The sequence below is a fragment of the Lachancea lanzarotensis genome, scaffold LALA0S10 (assembly GCF_000938715.1).
Source record: "Lachancea lanzarotensis genome assembly LALA0, scaffold LALA0S10, whole genome shotgun sequence".
Lineage (NCBI taxonomy): Eukaryota > Fungi > Ascomycota > Saccharomycetes > Saccharomycetales > Saccharomycetaceae > Lachancea > Lachancea lanzarotensis.
In genome coordinates, this window is record NW_019212888.1 from 123,700 (window position 1) to 150,897 (window position 27,198).

Sequence of the window (27,198 nt, forward strand, 5' to 3'; positions counted from 1 at the left end):
GAGAGCGAGGGTGCAAGCGTTTAAGGTAGTACCTGGAGCTCAATCGATGGGCAAGAGAAAACAACGTCATTGCAGGTTGGATTTTGTGGGCTTCAAGATCTGGTGGAAAGAAGCATTTGAACAATGGGGGAAATGCGGATGTGAGATCTGACACACAAAGTCACGTGATCGATCACTCAAGCAATGGAGATCTGGGTAATAGCTTCTTAGTTATAGACGTCCTTCTACATGATGCAACATAACGTTCCAGTTTGTGTTTATGCGGTGTACCTCTCTGCATTTTTCTCTCCCTCTCTGTCTCTCTATTTGTATTTCACCTTCCACTTTAGTGTGCTACGACATATTAATCTCGAGAATAACTCTAGATACGAGGAAATCGAGCCTGGAAGCTGTAGATACATCTTTTAACACTTGTACGGACTCTCAAAACCATCTTTCACAACTCAAAACTTGTAGCCCGTTTTGTAGTTAATACTGACATTTTTTTGGTCATGATCGCGGACTAAAACCAACTCACCAGTGGACTAGCCAAACTCTCTGTCATTCAAATCGTCTCGGTACAAACTTGTAAGACTTCCCCACGTACCCTCTCAAGCCTCTGGCTAGCCCTTCTCCTCTATTCAAATGTTACAATTTTCCTTTTCTTATACCGTACTTATAAACCTGTCATTATCAATCGCACCCGCACCCGTCTCACTCGCCTGTTTTTGTATAGTATCCGTAATCCTCATCTTTAATTCGGCCTCGTCTGTCCAACAAACTCGCATTTCGCTCCGGAAACGTGTTTTCTGGCTCACCAAAATATGCTCTCTCTGGTGTGCTCACTTTTGAATATTTTGAAACCGTATTGTAAGCACCAGCCCTCACATTCGCATTGTCAAGGTTGACAATCGGCGAAAGTGCTTGTACTGGATCGCTTTCGTCGGGAGGAGGAATTCTACCCGATTTTGGCTCGCGGTGAATCTCTTTTGCGTCTTGCAATTCTTGAAGCAGAGGCGCGGCAGAATCTGTGATGAACGGTTGTGGGGTCGATGTATTTCTCGTCAATACGCTTGAATTCTCCAAGTCTGGGCGCGTGTTTCCAAAAAACTCGCTAGATTTGTTGGGTAGCTGCTGGAGCTCACCAGAAGTGTCAGAATCTATGAAAGTATCACTTCGGAACGTCAAACCTGTTTTTGAGCCTTCAAAGGGAGACACATATGGAGAAGGCCGTCTCGTTTGCTGACCTGCTTCTAAATCGTCGTCCAGGGTCGGTTTGGGCAACAAATCTGTGGTAGAAGCATTAAATGTGAACTTGTTTTCGTCCATTCTATATGCGGTGTCGTCCAAGGCACCTGCCTCTCCAAAACGTTTTTCTCTATACTTTTCGACAAGGTGATTGACATGTTCGCTCACTGTGACACACACGAATTCTTTGAGACCGCGTTTCCTGTCCTTGAGAAGTCTGTAGTACACATAAATGGAGCAGATACAAGCGGTCACAAATTTGGTCATGAAAAACGCCCAAATCACGAACGAAAACAGCATGAACGACAGCAGGACCGCTTCTTCGCGGTTCGTTTGCGCTATGGTCTTTATCTTGGCCAAAAGACCACTGATGTTCTCGAGTTGGCCCAAATTGTCGTGTGTACGTGACACCAAAACCGACCACAATGTGAGCCCGTTGATGACCTGGCGTGGCGTATCGGTGACCAGCAGCCGCACACAGTCCTTAAGTTCAAAGAAGGTGTAAAACGCCACTTTCTGGAACGCTCCTTGCGGGGCGATCCGGTTGTACACGCAAAACTTGTTGTATTGACTGAGCGAGTACGCGCTTCGCGAAAAGTTGTTGACGTACGTGAGCGAGATGTTACGGGTACGATAGATCCGGATCCCGTTGGCCACTTCCCACAAGATCAGCACCACGGACGCCAAAATGCATCCGCTGAACAGCCATTTGCTGATTCGAAATGGGATGTACGGCTGAATGATGTTATTAGACCACGTATTGAACGCCAAGAGCTTGATGCAGGTGTAAACGTCCGAAACAAACAGCGCGATCTTCAACCCTGTCAAGAACAGCACGAAAAAGGCATAGTTAAGAATCGTCATTGCTTTGAAGTTGCGAAACAACGAACAATCCAGCGCATCGAACGTCTTCGAATTCATTGACAGTTGCCAGTCATTACGGAACATGATTGAGTGCCAGAAACGCTAAGGACGTGACGTGATGTAAAAGTCCAAACCAAAATGTCTGATATTTTATAAGAGCTGATTCTATCTGCTGCTTTAACACCTCTTTTCTTCCTCCACTTGACTGTATTTCTCTTGGCTCACAACTCACCTCATCGAGCCTGTTTTATGTTAAATACCACATCTATTTATTCTATAACTGTTAGAAATCTCGAACTTTTTCACAGATCGCTTACGTCAGCAAACCAAAACATATATATAAAAGACAATGCGTGAGAAACCACGAAATGTTCGAGACAATAACCGGTAGTTTCAACGTGAAACGTCTATAAACATGGTGAAACGAAGCCTGAACGAAGTTCGACCGAGCATCGAAAGTGCTCAATGGCTGTAATTGGGATCTGTAGTGACTAGGGAGAAAAAAAACTAAAAAAAAGGACCCTTTCTCGAGGTCGTAGCGTAGACACCGCAACAACAACAGTTTCAAAATATTCGACTGCGATACGTTTGCTGGATCCTTCCCGTGTATATAAGTGTTTCGATCAGGTTAGTTGTGTTTCGCAGTTGTGACAGGCAGTTAGGCGTCTTTCAAAACCCATGAGTAGCACAATTCGCGGTATTTATATTTCACGGGTTTCTTACATCTTGAGCCGGGTTTCTCTTAACAACTATAAAGTACGTCTTGAACCCATATGTCGTCGCGTGGAGCCTGAATGCTTGTATTACTTCTTTCAAATGGCCTCTAGTTCGTCAATAGAGCAACATAGTCCATTTTAGCATCTTGCATTTGTCGTCAAAATTCACTGCTGCCCTAGCCATTACTTTATTATACCGACACTAACTTAATTTTACATTACCGTTACAACTTTATCCAAGATATTATCTCAATTCCTTGCAGAGCTTATCACCATGTTTCTTATCTCATACATGTAATCGTTGCCCTTGGAATCCGGCAGACCTTCGTCGGCGTCATATTCCTCCGATTCGACATCTCGGAGAATGAACCATCCCCCGACTTTTTTACTCCACCGGTTCTCCTCATGATAAAACCTTTCCAGTGTCTTGGAATCCACGCTGAACGTGGAATCGTGCAAAGACGGATTTGTGCCCAAGGAATGAAATCGCGTAGTCGCGGTAGATGCAAAACGTCCACTTTCCCGGGTTGGGGCAAAATGACTCTGGGATCGTTTGGAAGATACACCATTCATACCTGTACCAGGAACGTTCACATTGCTAGTGCGCGGAAAAAACTCCGGAATTTCCTTAAAAGGGTTCTTTTCGTTACCGTCGACTCTGACCCAGCATAGATTCTCCTGATCGAACATCATTCGACCAACAACTTTACCGTGTTGTTTAAATTTAGAACGTTTACCACCCTCGTCGGGCGGTTGAAGCTCAGGCTTCTCTTTAATGACAATAGCTTTCTTGTCAAAGGTGTCAACGTCACGAAATTTTGACAAGGCCTGCTCGTTTCCTTCCCAAGTCAGCGTTTCTGGATTATAAACCATGCGACCCTTTTTCATGGGCGTGTTGTGGTCAATTTCCTGCTTAATGGTCTTTAGTCGTCTGCTTGCGGAGAGTCTCTTCTTAGGCTTGGAAGACTTTGCGGGCTCTCTGAACATTCCTAATTGGCTAGGTTTAACCCATTCGAAATGCCTTTTATGCAACTGAGGTGTGAGCAAAGAATCATCTGCGGTTACAGTGTATTGCGAAGGTGATAAGTTTAGAGGCGATTTGTCGTCATCATCCGACAAAAATTGGGGCTGTAAGAGACTTTTTTCGAACTTCAAGTCGTCTTCGAACGCCTCGTCATAGTCGTCCCGCTCATTTTCCTCGCGTATGATATCGTATCTCGACAGCGCAGGCATAGATTTTTTGTATTGCACTGTGCTTGGGTTGAGTCGGCTAGCCACCCTCAAATTCGATGCAGACCTGCTGTTTGCGAGTTCGTAGGGTCGACCGTTCGACGGCTTGCGATCCCTCGAATGTCCGCGCAGATTGAGCATTGACTGTGGTTGTTTGTGAAACGATGAGCCAACTTGTTTTCTCGGTCTTGAAATTCCGCTCAGATTTCTGCCATTGGTGCTGCTGGGTTGCATGTGTTTAGCAAATCTCTGAGTAAGTGTGGCAAGTTCATCTTCGTCATTATCGTAGCCGTTGTCGCCCTCAACAATACCTGGTCCATGCTTAATTGTGTCGCTGTCATAATTTTGTATAAAATGCCGTTTCACTAAATCATCATCTCTTTTCTTACCTCGAAACTCTTCAAAATCGTCCAAAAAGGCACTTCCGTCTTCATCACTCTCTGTATGCGTAGAGTACCTTTTTTGGTTCTTGGAAAAAGTAGTACTTTCGGAGCTTGCCGTCGAAGGAGGTCCACCTTGAGCTTTCAACGGGGACGAAGCTGGTGAAATCTGTCTTGTTGTATTCGATCTGGGCCAATTAACTGGACTCACAGTCGCTTCGATATCTTCGAAAGACGTTTCTGCGAATTCATCAAGATTCACAGGTCGTATTGACATTCGCTTGAGTGGAAAACACCGCTATGTGGTTGGCTCTTTCCGTGAGATTTATCCGATTCGTTTTTCGAAGTAATCACATTTGAAGGTTGTATTTTACCATCATTAATTAATTATCTCATATGCACTGTTACCAAAATCTCGGGAAACCCCGAAGATATTGCAAAGGCTGACTGGTGGTTTCTTAAGGACTTGTCATGGCTCCTGATTAGGCTGGAAATGTGACTGAATATTCAGATGACTGCCGAATAGCCAACGGAAAAGATTAGGCCAGTTGCAAGTGAGCTAATTTTCCGGTTAGGTCTGATCGGAATCACCAGTGAAAAAGTAAATTGTTGTGACATCAGTCTAATGGGAATGCATTTTGACCTGATTAGGCGCGACCTCAGTAAGACCAACGTGGGCTACTTCTGTATCTTTTGATGTCTTAACATTTGACGTTTTTGACTGTAGATATCACTTTGTACTTTTATGGCACGATGACAGATAATTAATATCAGCTCTGACGCTAACAAAAGACGCAGCGAGATCATTTCTATAAATATTTGAACCCCGTTTAGAGAGTTGAATCTTAACAAGCATAAATCACACGTTGCTCAGCTACCCGATGTTTACTGCTTTTATACTATTTATTGAATTTCAGCGGAAATTGATTTCCTCCGGCTAAACTTCCAACAATCCTTACTTTGACAGGAATGATCTAGAGAGTTCGGCGTATTTACTTTTGATACAAAACCGAAGTCTTTTTGTTTACTTACCTCCGTGGCTAGATTGTTTCCTGTAACTTTCGTAAGGTACACTCACACGAAGGGCATCAGATACAAGTTTCCAGTTGCTTCGAAATCTCCAAACAAGAATTGTTCAACTCGAGAAGGCGAAAACGAGCACTTTATTGATACATTGATACTCCAGCTAGCGAGTCTAGTGGAAAAGTTCCGTGACATCGCTTTAAGCTTTGACTTGGCACGTGACTGATGATAATTGGTTGATACTAGCCTTCAGTGTGTATAGTATGTAGTAGCATCATCTCATCTCATCTCATCGACAAGAGCCCCTGCATTTGAAGCCAGCGTTCAGAGCCTCAGACAGCCATTGCATCTATGAGCTCAAGGACGGAAGAGGAGTGCTCCAATGTGCTAAGAAATCTAGACGTTGGATTCCTGAAAGATAACGATGAATGGGTCAACATCGTCAAGCATGTTGACTGGGAACACATCGGCTCTGTGGATGCACTGATAAAGTCTACAGAGCAGCTTGTTTTGAAGTACACAAGTCCTAACCAAACTATCAAGAATAGCATCCAAAAAGTGTTCGAGAATGCACTCGCAAGATATCCGCTGCTTTTTGGCTACTGGAAAAGATTCACGGCGGTGCAATACCAGCTTCAGGGATTGAAAAGCTCACTAGATGTACTTTCTCGAGCGGTAGATGCTTTCCCTCATTCACTGGAGCTCTGGTGTGACTACCTCAATGTGCTCATCGCGAATAACTCGCATGAAGTGGATAAAATACGTATCAATTTCCAGATTGCAAAGGATTTGGTAGGCTACCAGTTCCTTTCACACGTATTTTGGGACCGCTTTATCGAATTCGAAAGAAGTCAACAGAGACTGGACAATTTGGTCGCTATTTACAAGACGGTAAGTCGTATTCCGCTGCATCAATATTCAAAGTATTATACCGCTTATAAGACCTTCGCGCACGACAATGCAGAGAATAACGAATTACCCGTTGATTCTGAAGAGGAGATCAATGTGATTTTCGCAAATACCCAAAGTCTGGTGAACAGTGTTTGGAAATTCGAGTCTCAAATATCGCAAGGCTACTTCAATCTAGGACCACTGCCTCAAAATGAGTTAGACAACTGGGAGAACTATGTTTCTTTTGCTGTTGAATCAAAAACAGTTTCTCCGAAGTTGACCATATCCATTTTCGAGCGGTGCCTGATTCCTTGCCAGTACTACGAGCATTTCTGGCTGAGGTACACTTCCTGGGTAGAGAGTCTTGATGATTTTGATGCCACTTTGGAAATATTTCAAAGAGGTATCGGCGTAGTTCCAGCGAGCCAAAGAAAGCTGCGACAAAGATACTTGGTCTTTTTAAAGTCATCTCTGAGGGTTCACAAGGATAAAGCTTTAGACACCTATTTTCTCACCCTCGCAGAATTCTCGCGAAAATATCCGCATGATGGCTCATTTCTCATGGACTTCTTAAATGTTGTGAAGCAAATCGAATTTGGATCAAGCTTATCTGTAGCAGATCAAGAAATCTTGAAGCAGCAAAGAGCATTCGCAGGCTATCTGGAAAAAAATGTGCGAGCATACATCCGCAAATCGAAAAATGGAGATAGTAGGCTTCAAAACCTTTTGAATGAAAATACACTTCCTGTGTTAGTAATAAGTCTACTTAAGGTCAACTTCTTCAATTTAGATGACACGGCCCAGACCAGAGCTTTTCTTTCCGAGTTCGAGAAACTACCACAACTAAAATCTTCGACATCCTTTTGGCTATTATACTATAAAATTTTGAAAAACACTGTGGATTTGAATGGCCTCGAAAGCTTTGTGAACAGGCTAGGGAATGAAATACAGATTCCCGTGCTTATGATAAACGATGTTGTGAGCGACTTCAAGTCCTTTTTTATGACTAATGTCAAATTACGTGACTATGAGCAGGAAGTGTACGATGGAAGATACACTATCGGTATTGATCCTCTCCTCGATCTCGACTTCAAGGTGAACGACCCTCTATGGGTGAAACGAGACACTTCTAAGGGCATTGAAAAAGTCAAAAAGGACAAAAAAGATAATGGGCACCCAGGGCTGTACCTCGAAAAGCCAATTGTGTCGAACTCGATAATGGATAGCCATACAAAGAGGTTTGCGAACACACCACCTTCTCTCCCGACTTTCAAAAACTTAGAAAAGGTAAACAAAGTTGCAGTGTACAAGGATTTTTTCAACACCGACTTCCTGCATTCAGGATAGCGGTAAAGCCTAATGATTACAATGTATCGCTTTGACGTCCGATAACGGTGAGTCCTGATCTTATATGAGCTTTTCCCGTGACCAAGTTATCTCCAAACACCTCTAATATCTCCAGTTTCGGATTTTGTTCACCAAGCTTCTTGACAAGTTTGTCGTTCGCGCATCCCATAAACCCGATATCAAGCCTTTCCAGCTTTGGGCAAGACATTGCCTCAAAACATTCGCCATTCAATTCTTTCAGAGAATTGAGGACGAGACTAACCAGTGTCTGTGCCGCTTTGTTTAAGAACAATTCTGTGAGCGCCATATCTTCAAGTTGGAGACAACGCTTGAGACTACAAAACTTGAGCTCAGGCATCTGGATTTGGCTAAAGAGAAGCACCACAGCATCTGTGGAAATCTGATCGAGCTCTTCCAGTTCAAGAGATTCGAGAATGCTTATGTTGTCCTCATTTTGAGCAAAAGCATCTTTCAAATTTAAAATTGTGGTGTCTGTGAGAGCGGTGCACCCATTCAAGTCCAGATGCTTCAAATTTCGTCCGGCTCCTGCCAATATCGCGGACACCACATCATCTGTAATATACTCTTCCTTATTTGGGTACTCTAGCGCCAGCCGCTCTAAGTTCTCGTGCTTGAGATATTTTGATATAATGCTGTAATCGGAAACATCATCGAGTCTCGACAACTTCAAAGATACAAGACTATCTCCACAGTTTCTCAAAAGACTTTCAAGTGAGCTATTAGTAAAACGGTGGGTATTTGAGACATGAAATGCACTTAATCTTCCTTTCATTCGCGCAAAGAAACCATCCCACGTAGCCTCATTGATTAGAAATGGGCCGTCAAGGTCCAAGGACGTTAGTTTGGGAAGCTTTTCACTGATATAGAGAAGTGCTTCATTATTTAGTTGACCGCACATTTGTAGAGAAAGCTCTGACAGTTGGGGTGCAAAAATTGCAAGCTGTTTGTATCCCTCGTACGACAACTTGGAACAGTCATGAAAACTGAGTGTGTGAAGATTCGTCCTTAAGAACAATTGGAGCGTATGATCGTCAAGCGCCCGGTTCTTCGACAAAGTTCTAGCAAGTTTGTTCATGTTCTGCGTTGACAACCCACCCAGAGTATCACGGATTTTGGTGGAAATGCTCTCATCACCGGCGTTAGCATTTCTCTGCACTTTCAAGATGTTGGAGCTAATTTGGGCAATGCAAGTATCTTGCAGAGTTGAGATACGTCTCGTTTTCCGATCCAAGAGCTCTGCAGCTCTTTTCTTCTTCCTTCTTCTCTGTTGCAGTTGCTGTCGGCTTCTCTTTAGCTTTTGCTCGGCTTGTTCTTGGGTTATTTCAAGTACAGGAGTTTCCGAAACGGTTCTTGAGCTCTTGTTATCGTCGTACTCTGCTTCATCGCTGTCCTCATCGTCTATACCGTACCGCTTTAATCGACTGTTACCATCAAGACGCGGAGTCGTAGATTTGCTTTCTTCAAAACGAGTGGTTTCGCTGTCTTCTTTTCCTTCATCGTCACTTTCACCCACGCTTTGGTCGTCAAGTTCCAAACCATCCTCATCGTCATCACCATCATCGTCATCGTAATCGTCATCGTCGTCGTCTGAGCTACTACCCAGCGGACGACGTCTACCGCGTGTAGTATTTTTCGGAACACTGGTGGGTTCCTGACTTTCGCTTTTGACACCGTCTGACGGTTGTTCCTCCTCCGTTTTACGACTCTTCAACCATTTCTGTCTGATGCTTTCAGCATTAATACCCTGTTCTTTCAGAAATTGCGTTAACGCAGAGTTAGGCCCTCTAACTTGGTTGTCTTCCGTAGCTTTGCCTCTGGGTCTATTTCTTCCTCTATACATCGTTCACGAGACTCTATGGACCCCTGGTCGGAGCTGTGATGTCTATCAGATTCGAGTTTCTTGTAGAAAGTGTCAGTCAAAGTAGAATCTTGATCTCTTAGTTGAACTGCGCACTTCACACGTCAGAACGGGCGTCAGAATTGAACAGATGTTACAATGTTCCTATCTTTGGCTTCAACAATCAGAGTGAAGTCATCGAAGATACCAGAAGAGCACCCTCAAGGCAAATCTCACTTCTTTCCAATGTGAAGTCTCTACAGCAACTTATTAACAAGAGACTCATGGACTGAAGTAGAGACACAAACGTCAAACAAAGAGGTTGTGTGCACTGAAATTCAAGCTACATATAAGCAGTCATTCTACATCCAATTGTGCTTCAAGAATCGAGTGTCCTGCGAAATACTCTGTCAAAACCGTTAGGGATTTGTCTATTCCTGCACATATGGAATAATGAATTATTGAAATAAATAATTATTAATTTTCAAAAAAAGATGCGCAAGCCCGGAATCGAACCGGGGGCCCAACGATGGCAACGTTGGATTTTACCACTAAACCACTTGCGCTGATCAGTGAAAGGTAGTAAGTTTTTCAAATCATACCTTAATTTATAGGTCTTTTTTTCATTCATTGGTTAATAGGATCAGGCCAGGTCCAGATTGAAGCCATCACTCCCAGCTAACAAAAGGCGTGTAACTGGTACTTATGATGTAGAGAGGTTGCAGTGGCCGACATCTCGAACTATTACCTGGGCCATTTTAAATGTGTCTGCGCTCGTACCTTATCACCTCTACCACATCACATGCTCCTATGCGGTACGGCACGATTGTCACCTTCGAGAAGGATAACAATGTACATACACCTCCTAGATCTTCTCCAGAAATATAGACGTAAACCATCTTGTTGTAAACTTCATTTTGGCAATGCAAGACTCGCTCGGTATTGGTGAGAACCCTAGACCAATCCATCTGGTGGTTCTAATTCACGGGTTGTGGGGAAACAGATCTCACTTTGATTATATACGAACCGCACTGGAAGCGGAGTTCAAAGCTCGACAGGCTCAGAAATCTGGTGCGCGAAACGAAGAACTTGTTGTATACACAACGCATTTGAGTGAAGGTTACAAAACGTACGATGGAATCGACGTCTGTGGCGTCCGAGTAGCAGGTGAAGTAGAAACCCAAATCCGAGAATTGGGCACGGTCACCCAGTTTTCAGTCTGTGGTTACTCGCTGGGTGGACTGATAGCCCGGTACGCTTTAGGCGTTTTGTACAAGAATCAGGTTTTCAAGAAACAGGACATCGAACTTGTTAATTTCACCACTTTTTGTACGCCCCATGTCGGAGTATATGCGCCAGGGAATAATATAGCTGTTAAGCTCTTTAACGCGATTGTACCGTTGGTTTTGGGCAACACGGGCAAGCAGATGTTCTTGAAGGACAAAGGTAGGTTTACCAATGGGACCCCCTTGATATTGTTAATGAGTTTGGAAAATTCGGTCTTTTATAAAGCCTTGCAGGAATTCAAAAACACTGCGTTGTATGCAAATGTCATCAACGACAAAAGAACTGCCTGGTGGACGGCGGGTATTTCTAGAAACGATCCCTTTTTCGAAGTGGACGAGAAAAATGGCGATCATCGCTTTAGCTACGTAGCTAATTACGCTCCAACGGTTATCGATCCGTCGAGATCTATCAGAATCACTCGCATTGAGGATTTCAACGAAAAGGTCGAAGATACTACACTACGGCGGCAGAAGAAGGATAATGTCAAAGTCGACCCCCGAAAATATTTCTTCTTCACTTACTGGTCGGCCAAACTGGGGCGTTGGTTTGCCGTACTATTCAATTTGCTATTGATAGCTCCGATCTGGGTAATTTGGTTCATTCTATCGGGGACAATGGAGACCATCAAGTCTACCACAAGGGCAGCAAAATTCATGAAAGGGTATTCCCATCATTTTATCGACGATGTCTTCGATGTAAATTCAGAAGAACCTGAGCTAGATGACATAATTGTAACGTCATCCGAGAGTCCCAACGAATATGAGTTGCAACTCCAACAATCCCTGAATGACCAAACCGACACATTCATCGAAAGTATTTTCAGTGCAATCGAGAGAAAGAACACTCTTTCTGCAGTGATGGATGAATTGGATCCTGAAAATGTCACAGATACGGAGGACAACGATCGGGTCGTGAGAACCACACTTAAAGAGCTGGCATTACACTCCATTGAAGAAATCGAGGCTAGACGTTCGCAAGCAACGGGAGGCACTGAAGACTTACCGTCGCTGGAAAACTTGCATTTAGATTTAGCGCCTGCCCAGGTTCGCATAATCGAGTCTCTGAACAGGATCGCCTGGCGCAAATTTCCTGTTTATATTCGCAACACGGTTAGTACTCACGCATGCGCGATTGTCCGCCATAAGGACGAGAATTTCGAAGAAGGCAAGTTGGTTGTGGCCCATTGGGTGAAGGAAGTCTTCAAGTTCTAGGATGCTACTGGTAGTGAGTCCCATGGCGCAAATGATATCAAAATCTTTCGTCGAATTTTTTTTGTAATTGTTCTATCAGGTCTTCGTCGCTGTTCGAAAATGGATTGAACTTGCATCTTATGTACAGTCTTGAAATGTCGTTAAACACATTTTCGAGCGTCTCATCACTATGGTCAGTTTTACTCCAGAACCCAACCACGATTTTCAAACTGGTTTGTTTTATCAATTTCCCGTAGACACTTACGCCTTCAAGCTGAAATAGGTCTTTTATGTCGCGACCTTTCTGACTGGTGTTCATCCACTCATAAAGATCGCTTCCAAAGTAATCCAAGGATATGTTAGAAAAAGTGTTAAACTTGAAGACACTATCGATGTCTTGATTTTCAGACTTGGCTACGTGAATGAGCAGTGGTCGATCATTGTGATCAATTAGCGAAATAAAGCACGGGTTGGATTCCATGGTGGTACATGACGAGCTCTCTTAAACGCTCTTGTTGAATCATGTAGTACTTCACTTTTATATATTAATATATATATATATATATCTTACTGCAGATGACACCATACCATGAGTACAAAAGTACTCTCAGAAAACGGTTGATCGACAATCCACGATGAGAACGATGCTACTAGCGAGTTGACGTCTCACTGCTGAGTCATTCAATACAATCGCAAAATTCCCATCCCATTCCCTCCTTTTTTCGTCAAAGGCCTCTTTCTTTTAAAGTTTTGCCGCAATCGAATCCGCTGCCGTCCGTCCAAATACGACACATTCTAGCAAACTCGATCCTCCTAACCTGTTCGCACCGTGAACTCCACCGGAAACTTCGCCCGCAGCGTAAAGACCGTCGGCCACGAATTTGTCGGCTTTGTCCAGAATGCGCGAAGTTTCGTCAATCTTAGCCCCGCCCATAGTGAAATGGACGACTGGAGTCACCTGGCCAACATAGATTGCAGTGCTGCCATCAACTGTAGTGCCAAAACTGTTGATTCTGGAAGTACGTTTGAAAGTGTCGGGAGATTCAGAGCTGTAGGTTTGTAGTTCTGAAGCCAGTTCAGCCACGCTGACGGGAAGAGAGTCTGCCAATTCGCCTACCGTCGTTTTCTGGATCAGTTTTTTGAAAATGTAGAAATCCATGTTGTTCTTGTAGTTCGCATATACGTCTTGGCTCATGACTATGAAAGCCCTGTTTTCATCTTGCGGACACTGGGCCTGGATGGCGTCTGTGACAACATCTCTGGTGTCCAGCTCGTTGACAAACCGACGTCCAGTCAACGGATTTAAAAGAATACCTCCAAGACCCCTCAAAGCTTCAGCAGCAAGAAACTTCCAGTTGCTGTGTGGGTCCGACGGATCTACAAAGCCTGTGGGATGAACCTGCACCTCAGACATGTCGATCAGCTTGCCGCCCAGTTTTTCTATCAATTGTTGACCATCACCTGTTGTTTGAGCACCATTTGTTGTAGGTAAGGATCTCAGCGCTGGTGCATATTTATCCAGCATTTCTTTGGAAAACCCAAATCCTCCTGAGCAAAAGACGACATTTTCGGTCAGAACCCGTTGCGCTTTACCATTTTCATCGTAATACTCAACAGACTTTACTTTCCGGTCCACAATCTCCACGTCGAACACCTTGCTGTTCAAGCGGATTTGAACCAACTGAGGGTCGGCCTCAGAAATGCTTTTCAGCTTGTTTGAGAGCGTCTGAACGATTTCGAACCCGGGAGGCAATTTGCCCGATGATCTGTGGGTTCTGGGGGCAGAGTGACCGCCCAGCTGTGCTAGCAAATCCAATTTAAGGTCGTATTCTTGTTGAAGCCACGAGATGGCAGAACTAGAGTCCCTGGCTAACTTGGACATCAGGGTTCGAACTCCGGCCTTTTTCGCGGAATTTACAGTATCTTGGTAGAATGCAGTTGAAGAGTCTTCGACTTTCAACGTCATCTGCGTATTGGTCAAAGCACCATTTATACCACTGGAGGCTTTGATTGAATTTCCGCCCAAAGATGAAGCCTTATCCAAAAGCACAATTGGAATTTTGTGCTTAAGGACTAGCTGGTTAGCGGTACTGAGTCCAGCAAGACCAGATCCAATGATCACGACTGGATGTGAAAGTTTAGAAGCCATGTCTGTTGTCCCAGTGTTCGAGAATAACCTTAGTACTGCTATAAGTCCAATACAGATGAGAAGAGTGTATAACCTTCGTCTTGAGGCCATGGACTGCTAATTGTACATAAGCATCCGAAATTGATGATGCTTCAACCTTAAAACTATCTATCGTTTATCTTAAATAGTAACGCTCTAAATAACAACTGAGGTGTCCTGTTAGGTGCATGTGCAATGGTGTGGTGTGATGTGAATCAAACAATGGCGATCTTTTACGACAGAAATTGACCATATGACGATAGGATTTGGTACGACGTAGGGTGATCAAGTGGCACGGGTGAGAAGAAGCTCAAAAGGACACATATGTGCAAATAGTCTATTAATCTTACCTGTGACATTAATTCCAGGAAAGCCTATGTATGTATTTGATACTTTCGAGTATGTAAGTATAAGTGTTAAAAAAACTGTCATTTCGACAGTATTAAAAAAAACACTGTCGTCACAGAAAAGACGGTGGCATGGACAACCGATGCTCGAAGATATATCATGAAGCACCGTCATTCTGTGCTTGATTGTAAGCTCCAAAAAGACCAAACGTCTTCGTCGACCAGAAACCTCGCAAAAACCCAACAACGTAGACGTTGTCAATTTTTTTTGGGTTGTTCTGGCCACTTTTGTCCCTCCTTTAGGGCAGCGTTACTCCGTGGAGGAATTGCTCGATGAGACTGGAGTTGATAACCCATATCTCGCTATTCGTTCTGTAAAACACGCTGTTGGTCCTCAAACGGTCAGATAACTTATGCCATTTGAATTAATTTTCGAAACTCCCCAATCGACTTGGAAAGCGGTTTTCTATTGGTAGCAGTCCGGCCACTAGTCCTCAAAAAAGTTCCAGACAGTGCACCATCCGTCACTGTCTAGAGAAGATGCCAAAAGAGAATGCAAAGAAGCTCCCAAAAGTATATTTCGCCAAAAAAAAAAAACCGCGTTTCTTCCCCGAATGAAGAAACTCCCAAAATTAACGTTTAAAAATCAAAATCAACCTTATTCAACTATGCCCGTGAATTTCTTTATCATGATTTGTTAGGTGTGTGTGACCTAATGAACAAGTTTAGTACTTGTAAGTCTGAATCTCGCCGATAGCGTTGCCATCGATGTCAACTTCGGTGGATTCGCTGCGGTAGATCTTGGTAGGACCCTCCGAGTCAAATGGGTGTTTCTGGGCGTGTTGGAACGCCTCCAGAACCGCCAATTTGACTCTCTCCAAAGAGTCGTCCGAAATCTGGTAGTGCATTGAGACTCTACCGCCCATGAGCTTGACATGGTACTTCAGACCCTTTTTAACTAGAATGTCAGGGTTCATTTTCGCCTTTTGCAAGTTCAAGAAAACAAAGTTAGTGTCTGCTGGAGACTCCAAAGGAATGTTGTTGGCATGACAAAAAGCGGCCAATTCGTGCGCCATGCGGTGCGAACGCTGTAATTTTTCTTTCCAGTTGCCCTCCACGGCGACCGAGGCCATCCGACACATCATACCAGATTGTCTGATACCACCACCTTGCTGTTTTCTGAAATGATTGCACTTTTTGATGAATTTGAAATTTCCCACCAAAACGGAACCCATGGGCGCTCCGAGCGACTTGGACAAACAGATGGAAATGGAATCGAAAATCTCTCCAAACTGTTTCAAGGGCACGTTGGTCTCGGCAACCGCGTTCCAGATACGGGCACCGTCGCAGTGTAGCTTGATGTCGTTTTCCATGGCCCATACCTTGATACGAACGAGCTCTTCGAGCGGATACACGATTCCGTGCAAAGTGTTCTCGAGCGACAGCACTTTGGTAGGAGCACCGTGGATGTCACCGTCTTCTGGGATGTAGTGACGCTTTATGTCTTCAAGCGTCATGTAGTTACCGTTGGAGGGAATCACCGGTACCACCATCGCCTGGGACAAGATGGCAAGTCCTGCAGCCTCGTGCGTGTAGACGTGGGCCCTGTAGTCGCAGAGGATCGAGTAAGGTGGCTGGAAGAGATGGCACCGCAATGCAATCTGGTTGGAAAGCGTTCCAGACACACAGAACAAACCGGCTTCTTTGCCGGCCAGCTGGGCCACGCGGCGTTCCAATGCAATCGTGTCCACGTCCTCGTTGTACACGGCATCACCAATCGACGCCTGTAATCCGGCTTGCATCATTTCCGGTGTAGGAGTGGTGAAGGTGTCTGAACGGAAATCGTTTGCGGCAGAGACGTAAGGTTCTGGCAGTTCACTCATTGCTGCTGAAACGGTCATGAACGAGTTGAGTTATGGGTAGTTTGAATACGGGTATCTCTTGGCCAGAAAAGCACTGGAAGAGTAATAATTAATTGATGGTGCTGGATCAAGACCTTTTACAACAAACAACTTAATTCTTCAAAAGCCCGTTTGGGAAGAGCACAAGATGACTACGACTGCGGCCTTTTTATATTTATACTCGACCGGCTTACCAGAACGAGTTTCAATTTTTTTTGTCAGCTAGGCAAGCCCTTCTTCACTCATCTTGCCTAGCTACGCTTTACTACGGTTTTCCACCATGTACTGTAAGTATGAGTCGAAACTTTTTTTTTTTTCCAGCTTCCGTCGTGCTGACGTAATCCAAGGCTCTAAAAGAGAGGCGCTAGTACAGAAAAAACATTGGGAAAAAGACATCTTAACGAGGCCGGGAAGACGGTGACAAAGGGTGTGAGAAGAAGGAAGAGACTAGTGCGAAACTGTTGAGTTGACGGCGAAGCTGCGAACGCCCACCACTTTCGGTTGAAAAAACTTTGAATTCGTCAATAGTGACTCGCTGTTCATCGTTTCATACGTTAAGTGAATTTCCAGACACCCACATTGTATGGGATTTTGGTATGGAACAAAACCCGCATTCGTGTTATAGGCGTAAGATAAGTTGAGCCATGGTGCGAGGAAGGGTTTTGTATGATGATTGGGGACTAGGGGAAGGTGGAGTTGAGGAGGGTGAGGGAAGCAATGGGAGTTGTGAAAGCCACCTCGAACTTATCTTGTCTTTATATATGCACTAAATAGTTGACTTTTCCCATTAGCTATTGCGTCTCTATCCCGAGTCTTTCACAGACCAATTTAGGAAATAAAAATCTTGACCCGGGCCAGAAACCGTGACCTGACGCTTTAGCTCATTTAGTACGGCCTAGCCACCGATTGGAAAGTGGTGATCGCTGTTCCGGTTGTAAAGAGTGGTTCTGGAAACATACGGTAACTGGAAACAAATTGGAAACAAGCTGGGTGGCTCGCTTGCACACGTGCCACGTCACCTCCAAAAAACAAAAAAAGGTCTTACCCGGATTCGAACCGGGGTTGTTCGGATCAAAACCGAAAGTGATAACCACTACACTATAAAACCATATAGTTGAGAGGTGCCAGTCTGATAACGGTATTGACCTTCAGCTTGTATCACGTGCTTTATATTACAGTGCTTCATTAATCTCATCTCTTAGCTCTACACACTGATCAGCTCTCTTTCATCCAGAAACCAACTCCTGTTGGAAGACACCCATCGATGAACAACGCCAAGGTCGACTTTCTCAGGACCGTGGCGGCTGAAAATTCCCTTCAGGGCCAAAACCTGAGCCTGAAACGCTCGACTTGGAAAAAGCCCCACAGACGGCACAAAGCTACGCGCCAGCTGTTGACCGACGAATGGAAAAGACTCACGAAAAACCCGAACGAGAAGACTTTGCTGACGTATTTCAACGTCGAGGCTCCACCCAGCGTGTATCCTGCCAAGAAATACTGCGATATCACGGGTCTCAAAGCCAACTACAAATCGCCTGGAAACGGCCTACGTTTCTGTAACAGTGAAGTTTACAGTCTTGTTATCAAGCCTATGGCTCCGGGCATCGACCAGGAGTATCTCAAGCTCAGAGGCGACAACGTCGTTCTCAAATGATCCGAACAGAAACGGATCACGTGACAGCCTCGAAAAACCACCATCTCATTCAACCAGACACACACACACACACACACACACACACACACACAGCGCCACCATGCGAGAAGACTTTTTCCGTTCATTTTTTGGCCAGTGACGTCTAAACTCAACCCCGTACATATCAACTCGTTACCTATCATGTGTGTGTGTGTCCACACTCTCTACTATGGCTAGCTTAGTCTCGGCCATATTTATCGTCACCCATAGATAAAAACTCTCCAGTACTACTACAAACGGTGTCTGCGCTCCCACTGGGGGCGTTACGCCCATTTTCCCGTGATCGCAATTTTCGTCACCACTTAAAAAAAACGTTTATGTATAAGTATATAAACGAGGTCCGCCGCACTATCAGCCTGCGCTATAGTATAGTGACCACCGGCTTGTATCTTACAAAGAATAGTCACGAGACTGTTACCCGCCCTTGGAAAGTAGATTGTCACCTGACTTTCACGTGCGGGACTGCTTGTGCCCCCCTTTTTTATTTTTTTCTTTTTTTTCCCTTTGTTTCAAATTTTTTTTATTTATTGATTGTTTTTTCTCGGGCCGGGACCGGAAAATCCGACTAGAGAAACGACAAGAGGAAAAAAACCCCGACGGCGGAATTAACTTGGCTTGCGCGTGTTATACTCCTAACGGTATATATCTGTACATAGCGAAAATGTCGAATCTGTTTGAACAGGCTCGAGAACAGCTGAACAACTCAGAGGCTGTGATCCCACGGCGTCTACAGCGATACTCGGGAAACCAAGTGCCCACTATTTCGACCTTACACCAACAAGGTGATGGCGTTGTGAAGCCTACTGGAAATGGCATCAGTGACAGCGTGCTGGAGCTTACCGAAAACGGCAGTAGTGACAGCGTGCTAGAGCCCATTTCCAAGCCAGATGATACACCAGCTGATGTGTCCGGTGGTACTGGGGCAGTAGCCGATGCGCTGCAGCCCCCAAAAATAGGATAGTGTGTGCCATTTTGTATGCGAATATAATGAAATGGGCGGTGTTTTGATTTTATTATTTGTCACCGGAGTAGACATTTCATGTCGCTGACGGTTTAGGTGTGTATGTTAAATTAATGATTACACAATTTTTTTTTCAGTTGCTGGCGTTGTAGAACTAGATGTGGCACTGAGAGGTGGAACCCGAGACATCTATCTAGCCCGGCAGTGGACTAGAAACATGAGATTTGTGTCAGAGGCTGCGGTCTTAGTAAACCAACCCTCGCTCGTAAGTCTTAGTCTTAAAGGCTCAAGTGATCACCTGCTATTCACGTGATAATCACGCTGAGCTGGCCAGCTGACGTAAGCGTATGTTTTCAATTACTATGAAAAAAGCTCTCATAGCCATTACTGCCAAAATTTATAGCGACAACGCTGATCTAAACCAACTTAAAAAGCTTGTAAACGCTCTCCCAGTGCTCCTGCTCAGCAGTGTGATGCTTCCATATGCCATCTTTACCGCGGCTGCGATCATATGGCTCGCCCACAGGTTGGTGCTGTTCCTGGGGATCCCGGTTTGGCGCATCGTGTTGACGCTGGGACTTCAAGTTCCACAAACGACAAGAGTGTCAATCGACGACATCACAGAGGACACCATTACAGTTCGGTGGGAAAACGAGCCAACCAACGCCCAGGAAAAGACGAGCTCGTCAATATCGTGCTATGTGCTGTATTTGGACAAAGTAAAAATCGGCACTATCCCAAATATTGCAACTTCGCTCTACACATGCTGCTTACTTCGTGGTCTCTCACCACAGACACAGTATCAGTTTGATTTCGTGTGCGTCAACAAAGATGGCTTTATAAACAAAGTCCCCTCGATTTATGTCATGACCAAATCATCCAGTGCTGGAAAACGTTCCAGTCAGACCAGTCTGGACGATTTGGATACGAAACCAACACTGGCGCCCAACTTTCCAGTGGACGCCAAATGGAGGAAAAGCCACGTGGCTGTGTCTACCGAATCACCAACATCCTACGCCAGTCTTACATCTCTACAAGATTTGGACGATTTCTCCATCACGGACTTGAAATATATCTTAGTCTGTGCTCAGGAAGATTTACATGACGTGTTACAGCAGGAATCTTCCATATTACAAGATTTCCACGAAAGTAGAGAGCAGCTGAAATTGGAGCTGGATAATCTCAAAGCGCAGTGGGCCCACGAAATCGACTTGAGAAAAAGTCTCAAATCAAGCATCAAGTCTTTGGAAAACTCTAAGCTACTTTACGATCTCAAGCGCGGCAAGTTGGACAAGAATATTGATCAAAGCTCCAACAAAATACAGAAAATGAAAAACGATATGATCAAGTGGGATCAAGAGAAGAAAAAAGAGCTCAGACAAGACATTCTTATCTCTAAATTCAATGACGAGAAAAAATCACTTCTTGAGAGAATCGATGAAGTTTCACAGCAGGTAAGACAACTGCATTCCCAGGTATCAAACCAGGAGGAAGAGAATAAGAAACTCAGCTCCGTGAAACGATCTTTGGATTCCAGTCAAAACACCTCTGCGGCGACATCTGGAACCTCCATAGCGACTAAAAAAAATAGCCCTCTTGAAACTGGCTCGAACACATCCAGCATGAACAGCATTTTCAAAAAAATTAACGATTGCATCAACGAGAAAACCGGTGTTTTGAACAATGCCGGGTATGAATTTTTGAATTCACTTGGTGAAAATTCGGTAGTAGCAGCACTTGTAAAAGAGGAAGTACAAAGAGATATTGATTTGGATACGGATTGGAGAAGCAGAAAACTCCGCTTAAAAAAACGCAGTGACTTGATGGAGTCTCTTTGGACAGATATCAGCATGAGGAACAGAGACTTAATGGCCAATCTTGCAGCCCAACCCTATGTTTTGAGTCAACAAGACACTGGTCGTGCAAGTACACCTCATCTGAATTTGCACGATCCAAGCACTTACGCTTCTGTTGACACAGAACAGGGCCCAACTCCGTACACCTCTGTTCCAATCAGGCATACTTCACCAGTGCCAGACAATGGTTTATCTTACTCAAACTGGAATATGCATCATCAGAATGGACACCAGACGGGCTTAGCTCCGGAGGAGCACCATTTTGACTATGACCATTCACATCATTTATTGAGCGGGCTCCAAAATATGATTTCAGAGGCCGACTATCAAGCAACAAATGTAAGTACCTCGAAACTTTACACAACAGATCAACTGGACGATTATTGGAGTCGCCAAAGTGCTCCTAATGTATTAACTCGTAATGGGACAGATTCATATGGAATGCAACCAGCTCGCTTGCCGCTTTTGTCTCCCCGCTCTGTCTCTGATTCGCAGAATAATGGTCATATGCGGGTAGTTAGCAATGACTCCTTCGAGCCCCTTTCCATGTCCCGCGAAGACGACCTATCGGGTTTCGTGCAGACCCCAAGGGTCCAGAGAGATGATGTGGTTTCGTTCGGTTCCGGATATAACAATGATCCTGTGATGCGCACTTCACCATTATCCATACCAATGAAAGAAGAAATGACAAAAGACAGTCTTTTCAGTACGGGTCAGTTTAACACTATCTGGAACAGTTCTTCTCCCATAGACTCCGCGGCTATTGAAAAGCTCCAAACACCAAAATCTCAGCATAACAGAAGTAACAGTAGAGGAAGCTGGGGACTTCCCCATTTCATGCAAAAATCACCAAAGTCAGCTCATGATGGTAATTCCGCTTCCTCCAGCAGTGAAAGTAAAGAAAAGGAAAGTCATGGAGGAGAGCGGCGTATGTCCAGACTACTTACTAAACGTGGGATGAATCAACTTTTCCGTTCTCCGACTCATGGGACGCCATGAAATTAGACCCGCAGGCTGCGTGTGACATTATCAGCGTATGTAAGATTATTTATAGTTTGTTATCCCTACGCCATAAGTACCACGGACTATGGAAACCGGCTCTATAGTCCCAGTTGTTTTTGTAGCTGCATTTTCCGTCTTTGCACCAACCACTTTTCCAATTCTGTCTGATCTGGAACGTAATTCATCTCCGGGATAATTACTTGTGGCTTCCCGAATCCATCTTCGCTCCCTAATTCGGACCTGTAAGCTACCGTCCATTCATCTTCATACTCCCTGAGAGGTGTTTGATCTGAGGGCTCTAACGTCAAAAGTTCGGTGACATTCCGGCTGTCCACGGTTAAAGGACGCTTGAAATGTATGTTTTCGTCCGGAAGAACGCCATAATAGTCCGGACCCAGAGTTTTTTCCCACACTTTCATTTTATTTTGCAGAGCTGCCTGTCGCTGGCGACTGGTCTGGAGCTTTGCAAGACGTTCAAGATCAGCCTGAGCCAATTCTTTTACTTCCGGCAGCTCAAGGGCCCGTCCAAAATAACGCCGGCCTTTATAAACTTTGCCCGTGAATTTGAATGCCTTGTCGTGAGAGAAATCGGGTCCCTTCAAAGTTTTATGGATATGACGGTCCCAACGATTTTTTTCCGAAAAAAGATCGTTCAGCTCATCGTTCAACTCTCTGAGCTGAAATTCATTCAATGATGGATCGTGCATTCTAGTCACTCTAGAGTTGATGTCTTGGACAACTTGACGACGCCATTGTTGGGCCTCTTTACTATTCTTGATCGACGTAATTCGAGCCGGTCTTTTATATCGCGAATAGTCTTTGTAACCACCCCATTTTTCCGCTTCAAGTTCCTGGAACCGCACCAGTACTGAGTTAGCCTTGTCTACATTCCTACTCATGCTTGGAAATCGATCGATGGTCCTTTATTGTGCGATGAATTGAAAGCGATGACCTTTACAAGCTTGATATGCGCTAGATGCCTTTAATCGTTGAAATTATTGATTAAATGATTATATAATCCATCGGTCACGTGATATTCAGGTGATCAAACTATCGCGTGCTTTATCTCATTTAATACGCTAACATAGATTTCTATAAAATCCACATATTATACTTCCAAACAAACAACGGGGACTAGAGCAAGTCATTTCGATAAGATCGCTTGTGGTATACATAAAAAATACTAAATACTATGCTATTCACATGCATGTAGCAAACCTCCCGTGCTGAGACTCTTCGAAATCTTCCGGAGTTTTTATCGTCACGTGACTTGGGCGTAATACAATAGTCTTCATCTAATGAACTCATGTTCAAAAACTCAACTCAACTCAACTCAACTCATGGAATGATTGAAACTGAACCAGTAAATCGGAACATTTTGGCGTCTCAGCAAATGTCTGATGGCATTTGAGAAATTCACCGATTTCGAAGGTATTTCAATTGAGGAAATCGACAATGAATGGTGGTTTGATCTGTCGGATCAGCGCGAGGTGAAGCTCAGAACTGGTGAAAGACAATGGTTTAAAGAGAAACTTACAATACCCTGCCAAGTTCCCATTTGTTGCGAAGATATTAGGGTCGTTCGCGACATACACAAGTTTTCGGACCTGTCGATGGTACAGGACATTCAACCAAAGAGCTTTGCTCCGCTGGAATCACTTCGGGATGAATTAGGAAAAGCGTTGACGGAAAAAACAGCTCAAGACGACCCAGAGACGCTCGATGACTCGGATTTGGAGCTCCTGGCTGGTGACGATTATTTCGTAGAAGACACGCATATCGAAAAAAAAGGTCAAGTTAAGTCTGCGGCAACTGTACGCACAAGGCTCATTGCGAGCCGAGGGACGTTGAAAAGTGATTTCAAAGAACAAGTGTTTCCATGTCCTTTCGATATTATTGATTGCAAAATTAGATACAGCAGTTTGGAAAAAACAGACGACGTAGCGATTATACTATCATCCGAGGGCTTGATATACTCCGTAGCTTTCGATGCTAAATTAAACCCAGTGGTCCTACAGTGGTGGGAGTTGAAAAAAATTGACGGCGTACCTTGTGGAATATGCATGCTGTCATCATCCAGCCAATTTGTGATAACCACTGACACAACGCTCAAATTCTACAAGTTTATTGACGCATACCATTTTGAGCTGGTGAGTAATTGGCATTTGATGGACACAGCCATTTCCGCTACTGCTTTTCTTAGTAGCGGTGATCGAAAAGATCATTTTATGCTTTTCACAGCCCTCAAGCGGCGGAAAGAAGTCATTTTGTGCTTGACCCAATGGGGAAGTCCCGACCAAGAACGCAAAGAGGTCCACACGTTGACTTTGCTTGATGGTGAGCCAATTTCAAACATCGTCTCTCTGGATGATTCACGCTGCTTAGCGTTTACCAACACCGACATCAAACTTGTCAGCGCTAACCAAATATTGTCAGGCGAGCTTACGTTTGAATCGTTCAAGCGATCCATGTTTGGCAGCCGTGTTACTAAATGTTTTGATGATCCCATTTTACTCTCTAGAATAAGAAGCTTTAAAGAAGATCTTCAAGACGCAGTCCATTGCTCGGTCATCGCCACCTCGAATGGCGCCCTTTGCTGTTGTTTGAGTGAAGAAGACGGTCCGGTGACTTTCTTGGCTCTGACCAGGGTAAAAGGTCTCGATAATGCATTTCTGCTCGATAACAGTTCCACTTCTGACGACTGTTATACTGTTACGATTTCAGCCTACGGCCAGTTGACTGATATATGTCTCGATCTGCGTAACATAGATGAACTGGACAAAGACTTCAAGATCAGCTCTTCTCAAAATATTCGGAGTAGCAAAATCATCAGCGCAGGGCATCAACCAGCACAATCTATAGCATATGTTCCACGCTTACAAACCCAGTTAGATCAACAAGACCGACCGTGCTTGTTGTCACAATCTACCCTGTCTTTGATTTCTCCTAAAGAACCTGTACAAACTTGTTCAGTGCTCTATTCAACCAGATCATTTAAAGCAGTTTCAACTTTGAATGTGATAGACTGTTTGGATCTGCCAGAAAAATGGCAGCGGCAATTGTTTGGAGACGTATCTAAAGGAGGCTTTCAGCATTTGATCTTAAACGAGACTCGCACTGGCAAATCTAGTTTGCTATTGATCGAATGGACTGCTGATTACAGCACCCATAAACTAACTGAGCTGGATGACTTGTTGAGGGATGACCTGAATTGTACCATTGCAGTTCATTTCACAGATCATAATATCGTCCAAGTAACATCCCATGTTTTAAGTGTCGACGGATTCGAAAGCAATGATTGGCATTCGTATCAGTTTAACTTTTCTGCTAATGGAGCAGTTTGCGATAGGGAGAGATTGATTGTGTGGAACTCTGATAGCGGTAATATGTTGTTCATTAAAGATGTGAACGACACTCGATTCGAAATGTACCATGAGCTCAAGATTCCTTTCAAGGACAGTCATTCGAAAATCACAGCGGTGATGTTCGCTAATGATGAACATGGTTTAGAGTCAATTCGTGTTGTGAGCGGCGAAACTGTTTATCAGGTGTATTGGGATGACCTTGATTCTCTAGAGAATGCATTTAAAGAGGTGAATGAAGTTCAGGTTCACTATGGCAGTACATATGGAGCTGAATCGGTTCTAAGTGATTTGAACGGGGGAGTTTATCGGTGGCGCACCGACGACTGTATGCCAGCTAAGTTGAGATTAGACAAGCTGAATGTAGAATCAGAGTTTGGCTTTCCATGGGAGATTCGTTTCGTTAGTAAGAGCGAATGTGTATTATTCTCTCCCCGCAGAATGTACCTACTGAAACTAACAGACATGAGTTTCGTGGAAATTTCACTAGGATTTCACAAAAAACATGCTACGATGATAGACGCGAGAATAAGCGGAAAACTTCTGTTTGTACTTTTCTCAGACGGGCTTGAAGTGCTATTTCGCAGCTCTCTCACCTATACGCGTTTGCACCTACCAGTGAAAAACGCCAGGATTAAGCACAAGAAATTTCTGCATTTAGACCGCATCAACCGGATGCTGATAGTCAATTGGTCCCGAAAGACTCTCGAATCCCTTAAATTGGAAAATGGAAGGCTGATGTTACTCGACTCTCAATGTCTGGAGGCTTTTTCAACAATCATCGAGACCATTGAATTGAAGTCCAACGCCGGTCCTATCAATGTGTTAATTGCTGGAAGTACTGACTCAGGCCACTGGTTGCTAAAGTTGTTACAAGTTGTACCATTGCCAGGAAAGCTTATTACTCGGGATGCTAGCACTCATCGATTTGAGGGTCCGATTCCAGAAAATGTTCAGCTTGTTCCTGTGAGCGAGAGCTCATTTTGGATTTCTTTTGACACACATCTTCAGTTGTTTTCATTGGATCACGACACGCTAAGCCCCATGGGCGTGGTGGAACATTCAGAGGAAAAGTTTGAATCTTTGGATGCGAGGCCAGATATTCTAGTGGCACTAAAACGTAACGGGGACTTCAAAGTCAAAACGAGACAAAACGATGGAACATGGCTTTCAGCCGATATACTGCGAAACCCCTCGAGCAGTTTAAAATATCATAAGACTCTCGTAATTAGCCGTGATCTTGTTGTTATGGTGGGAGAGTGTCACGACATATTGGCTGCTTGTGCCGTTATGACATTTTTCACTCCATTACGCGACGAAGTGGTATATTTCAATGACATTTGGTTCGCTGAACGCATAAAGGACGTGAAATACTCGCATAAGAACGAAGAGCTGTGCGTTCTTCTCGAAAGCGGCAATGTGACGTTCTTAGGCAGCCAACGGGAATATCACAAGGTATCTCACGTTATTGGACAAAGGGTGCGTATTGGTCCAGCTCAGGGCAAAATCGGGCAAACCGGCTGCTGGGATATCATGCCGCATCAACTAGTATTGTCTCAGACATGAAATATTGTACACACTACAACTTCTCTCTGCACACATCACTTCATGGTGCCAACACTGAAATGTTGGATCACTATATACTATTATCTCACCATTTGTTCCGCATAACTGACATTCTTTCCATAAATGTCGCGAATGAACATTTACATCCAGAAGAATGAGCTTATGATCCCTCTTCTACCTCTGTGCTTCAAACAAAATGGATTTATACCTTCAAGAACACCAGTTACTCACCACCTCTCTGAACATTAATGCGATATTCCTTGTCCGATTGCGAAAGACAAAGGAACAACGTTTTTGCTGCATATAATCAGCTGCATCTGCTCCTGCCAT

The 27,198-nt window shown here is 44.2% G+C and overlaps 12 protein-coding genes and 2 non-coding genes across 14 annotated transcripts; 5 read left to right on the forward strand and 9 right to left on the reverse strand.

Moving 5' to 3' along the window:
* Positions 1 to 693: 693 nt before the first annotated feature.
* Positions 694 to 2,175, reverse strand: KCH1 (LALA0S10e01288g1_1; the record flags this gene model as incomplete). Its single annotated transcript, XM_022775396.1, has 1 exon — positions 694 to 2,175. The coding sequence occupies one exon, from the start codon at positions 2,173 to 2,175 to the stop codon at positions 694 to 696; it is 1,482 nt and encodes a 493-aa protein (XP_022630268.1).
* Positions 2,176 to 3,056: 881 nt separating this feature from the next.
* BFA1 (LALA0S10e01310g1_1) lies at positions 3,057 to 4,694 on the reverse strand (the record flags this gene model as incomplete). Its single annotated transcript, XM_022775397.1, has 1 exon — positions 3,057 to 4,694. The coding sequence occupies one exon, from the start codon at positions 4,692 to 4,694 to the stop codon at positions 3,057 to 3,059; it is 1,638 nt and encodes a 545-aa protein (XP_022630269.1).
* Positions 4,695 to 5,791: 1,097 nt separating this feature from the next.
* Positions 5,792 to 7,678, forward strand: PRP39 (LALA0S10e01332g1_1; the record flags this gene model as incomplete). Its single annotated transcript, XM_022775398.1, has 1 exon — positions 5,792 to 7,678. One exon carries the CDS (start codon positions 5,792 to 5,794, stop codon positions 7,676 to 7,678), a length of 1,887 nt encoding a protein of 628 aa, XP_022630270.1.
* Positions 7,679 to 7,694: 16 nt separating this feature from the next.
* Positions 7,695 to 9,539, reverse strand: RAD7 (LALA0S10e01354g1_1; the record flags this gene model as incomplete). Its single annotated transcript, XM_022775400.1, has 1 exon — positions 7,695 to 9,539. One exon carries the CDS (start codon positions 9,537 to 9,539, stop codon positions 7,695 to 7,697), a length of 1,845 nt encoding a protein of 614 aa, XP_022630271.1.
* A 492-nt stretch (positions 9,540 to 10,031) lies between these two features.
* Positions 10,032 to 10,102, reverse strand: LALA0_S10e01376r. Its single transcript has one exon. It is a non-coding gene; the product is annotated as a tRNA-Gly (tRNA).
* Positions 10,103 to 10,459: 357 nt separating this feature from the next.
* Positions 10,460 to 12,034, forward strand: LALA0_S10e01398g (LALA0S10e01398g1_1; the record flags this gene model as incomplete). Its single annotated transcript, XM_022775401.1, has 1 exon — positions 10,460 to 12,034. One exon carries the CDS (start codon positions 10,460 to 10,462, stop codon positions 12,032 to 12,034), a length of 1,575 nt encoding a protein of 524 aa, XP_022630272.1.
* A 37-nt stretch (positions 12,035 to 12,071) lies between these two features.
* TCA17 (LALA0S10e01420g1_1) lies at positions 12,072 to 12,494 on the reverse strand (the record flags this gene model as incomplete). The annotated part of the gene is made up of 1 exon (XM_022775402.1): positions 12,072 to 12,494. The coding sequence occupies one exon, from the start codon at positions 12,492 to 12,494 to the stop codon at positions 12,072 to 12,074; it is 423 nt and encodes a 140-aa protein (XP_022630273.1).
* Positions 12,495 to 12,755: 261 nt separating this feature from the next.
* FRD1 (LALA0S10e01442g1_1) lies at positions 12,756 to 14,252 on the reverse strand (the record flags this gene model as incomplete). The annotated part of the gene is made up of 1 exon (XM_022775403.1): positions 12,756 to 14,252. The coding sequence occupies one exon, from the start codon at positions 14,250 to 14,252 to the stop codon at positions 12,756 to 12,758; it is 1,497 nt and encodes a 498-aa protein (XP_022630274.1).
* Positions 14,253 to 15,252: 1,000 nt separating this feature from the next.
* On the reverse strand, positions 15,253 to 16,428 carry GLY1 (LALA0S10e01464g1_1; the record flags this gene model as incomplete). The annotated part of the gene is made up of 1 exon (XM_022775404.1): positions 15,253 to 16,428. The coding sequence occupies one exon, from the start codon at positions 16,426 to 16,428 to the stop codon at positions 15,253 to 15,255; it is 1,176 nt and encodes a 391-aa protein (XP_022630275.1).
* Positions 16,429 to 17,464: 1,036 nt separating this feature from the next.
* LALA0_S10e01486r lies at positions 17,465 to 17,536 on the reverse strand. Its single transcript has one exon. It is a non-coding gene; the product is annotated as a tRNA-Gln (tRNA).
* A 156-nt stretch (positions 17,537 to 17,692) lies between these two features.
* IES6 (LALA0S10e01508g1_1) lies at positions 17,693 to 18,082 on the forward strand (the record flags this gene model as incomplete). The annotated part of the gene is made up of 1 exon (XM_022775405.1): positions 17,693 to 18,082. The coding sequence occupies one exon, from the start codon at positions 17,693 to 17,695 to the stop codon at positions 18,080 to 18,082; it is 390 nt and encodes a 129-aa protein (XP_022630276.1).
* A 1,473-nt stretch (positions 18,083 to 19,555) lies between these two features.
* On the forward strand, positions 19,556 to 21,937 carry GTA1 (LALA0S10e01530g1_1; the record flags this gene model as incomplete). The annotated part of the gene is made up of 1 exon (XM_022775406.1): positions 19,556 to 21,937. The coding sequence occupies one exon, from the start codon at positions 19,556 to 19,558 to the stop codon at positions 21,935 to 21,937; it is 2,382 nt and encodes a 793-aa protein (XP_022630277.1).
* A 101-nt stretch (positions 21,938 to 22,038) lies between these two features.
* ISY1 (LALA0S10e01552g1_1) lies at positions 22,039 to 22,839 on the reverse strand (the record flags this gene model as incomplete). The annotated part of the gene is made up of 1 exon (XM_022775407.1): positions 22,039 to 22,839. The coding sequence occupies one exon, from the start codon at positions 22,837 to 22,839 to the stop codon at positions 22,039 to 22,041; it is 801 nt and encodes a 266-aa protein (XP_022630278.1).
* A 501-nt stretch (positions 22,840 to 23,340) lies between these two features.
* MMS1 (LALA0S10e01574g1_1) lies at positions 23,341 to 26,868 on the forward strand (the record flags this gene model as incomplete). The annotated part of the gene is made up of 1 exon (XM_022775408.1): positions 23,341 to 26,868. One exon carries the CDS (start codon positions 23,341 to 23,343, stop codon positions 26,866 to 26,868), a length of 3,528 nt encoding a protein of 1,175 aa, XP_022630279.1.
* Positions 26,869 to 27,198: the final 330 nt, after the last annotated feature.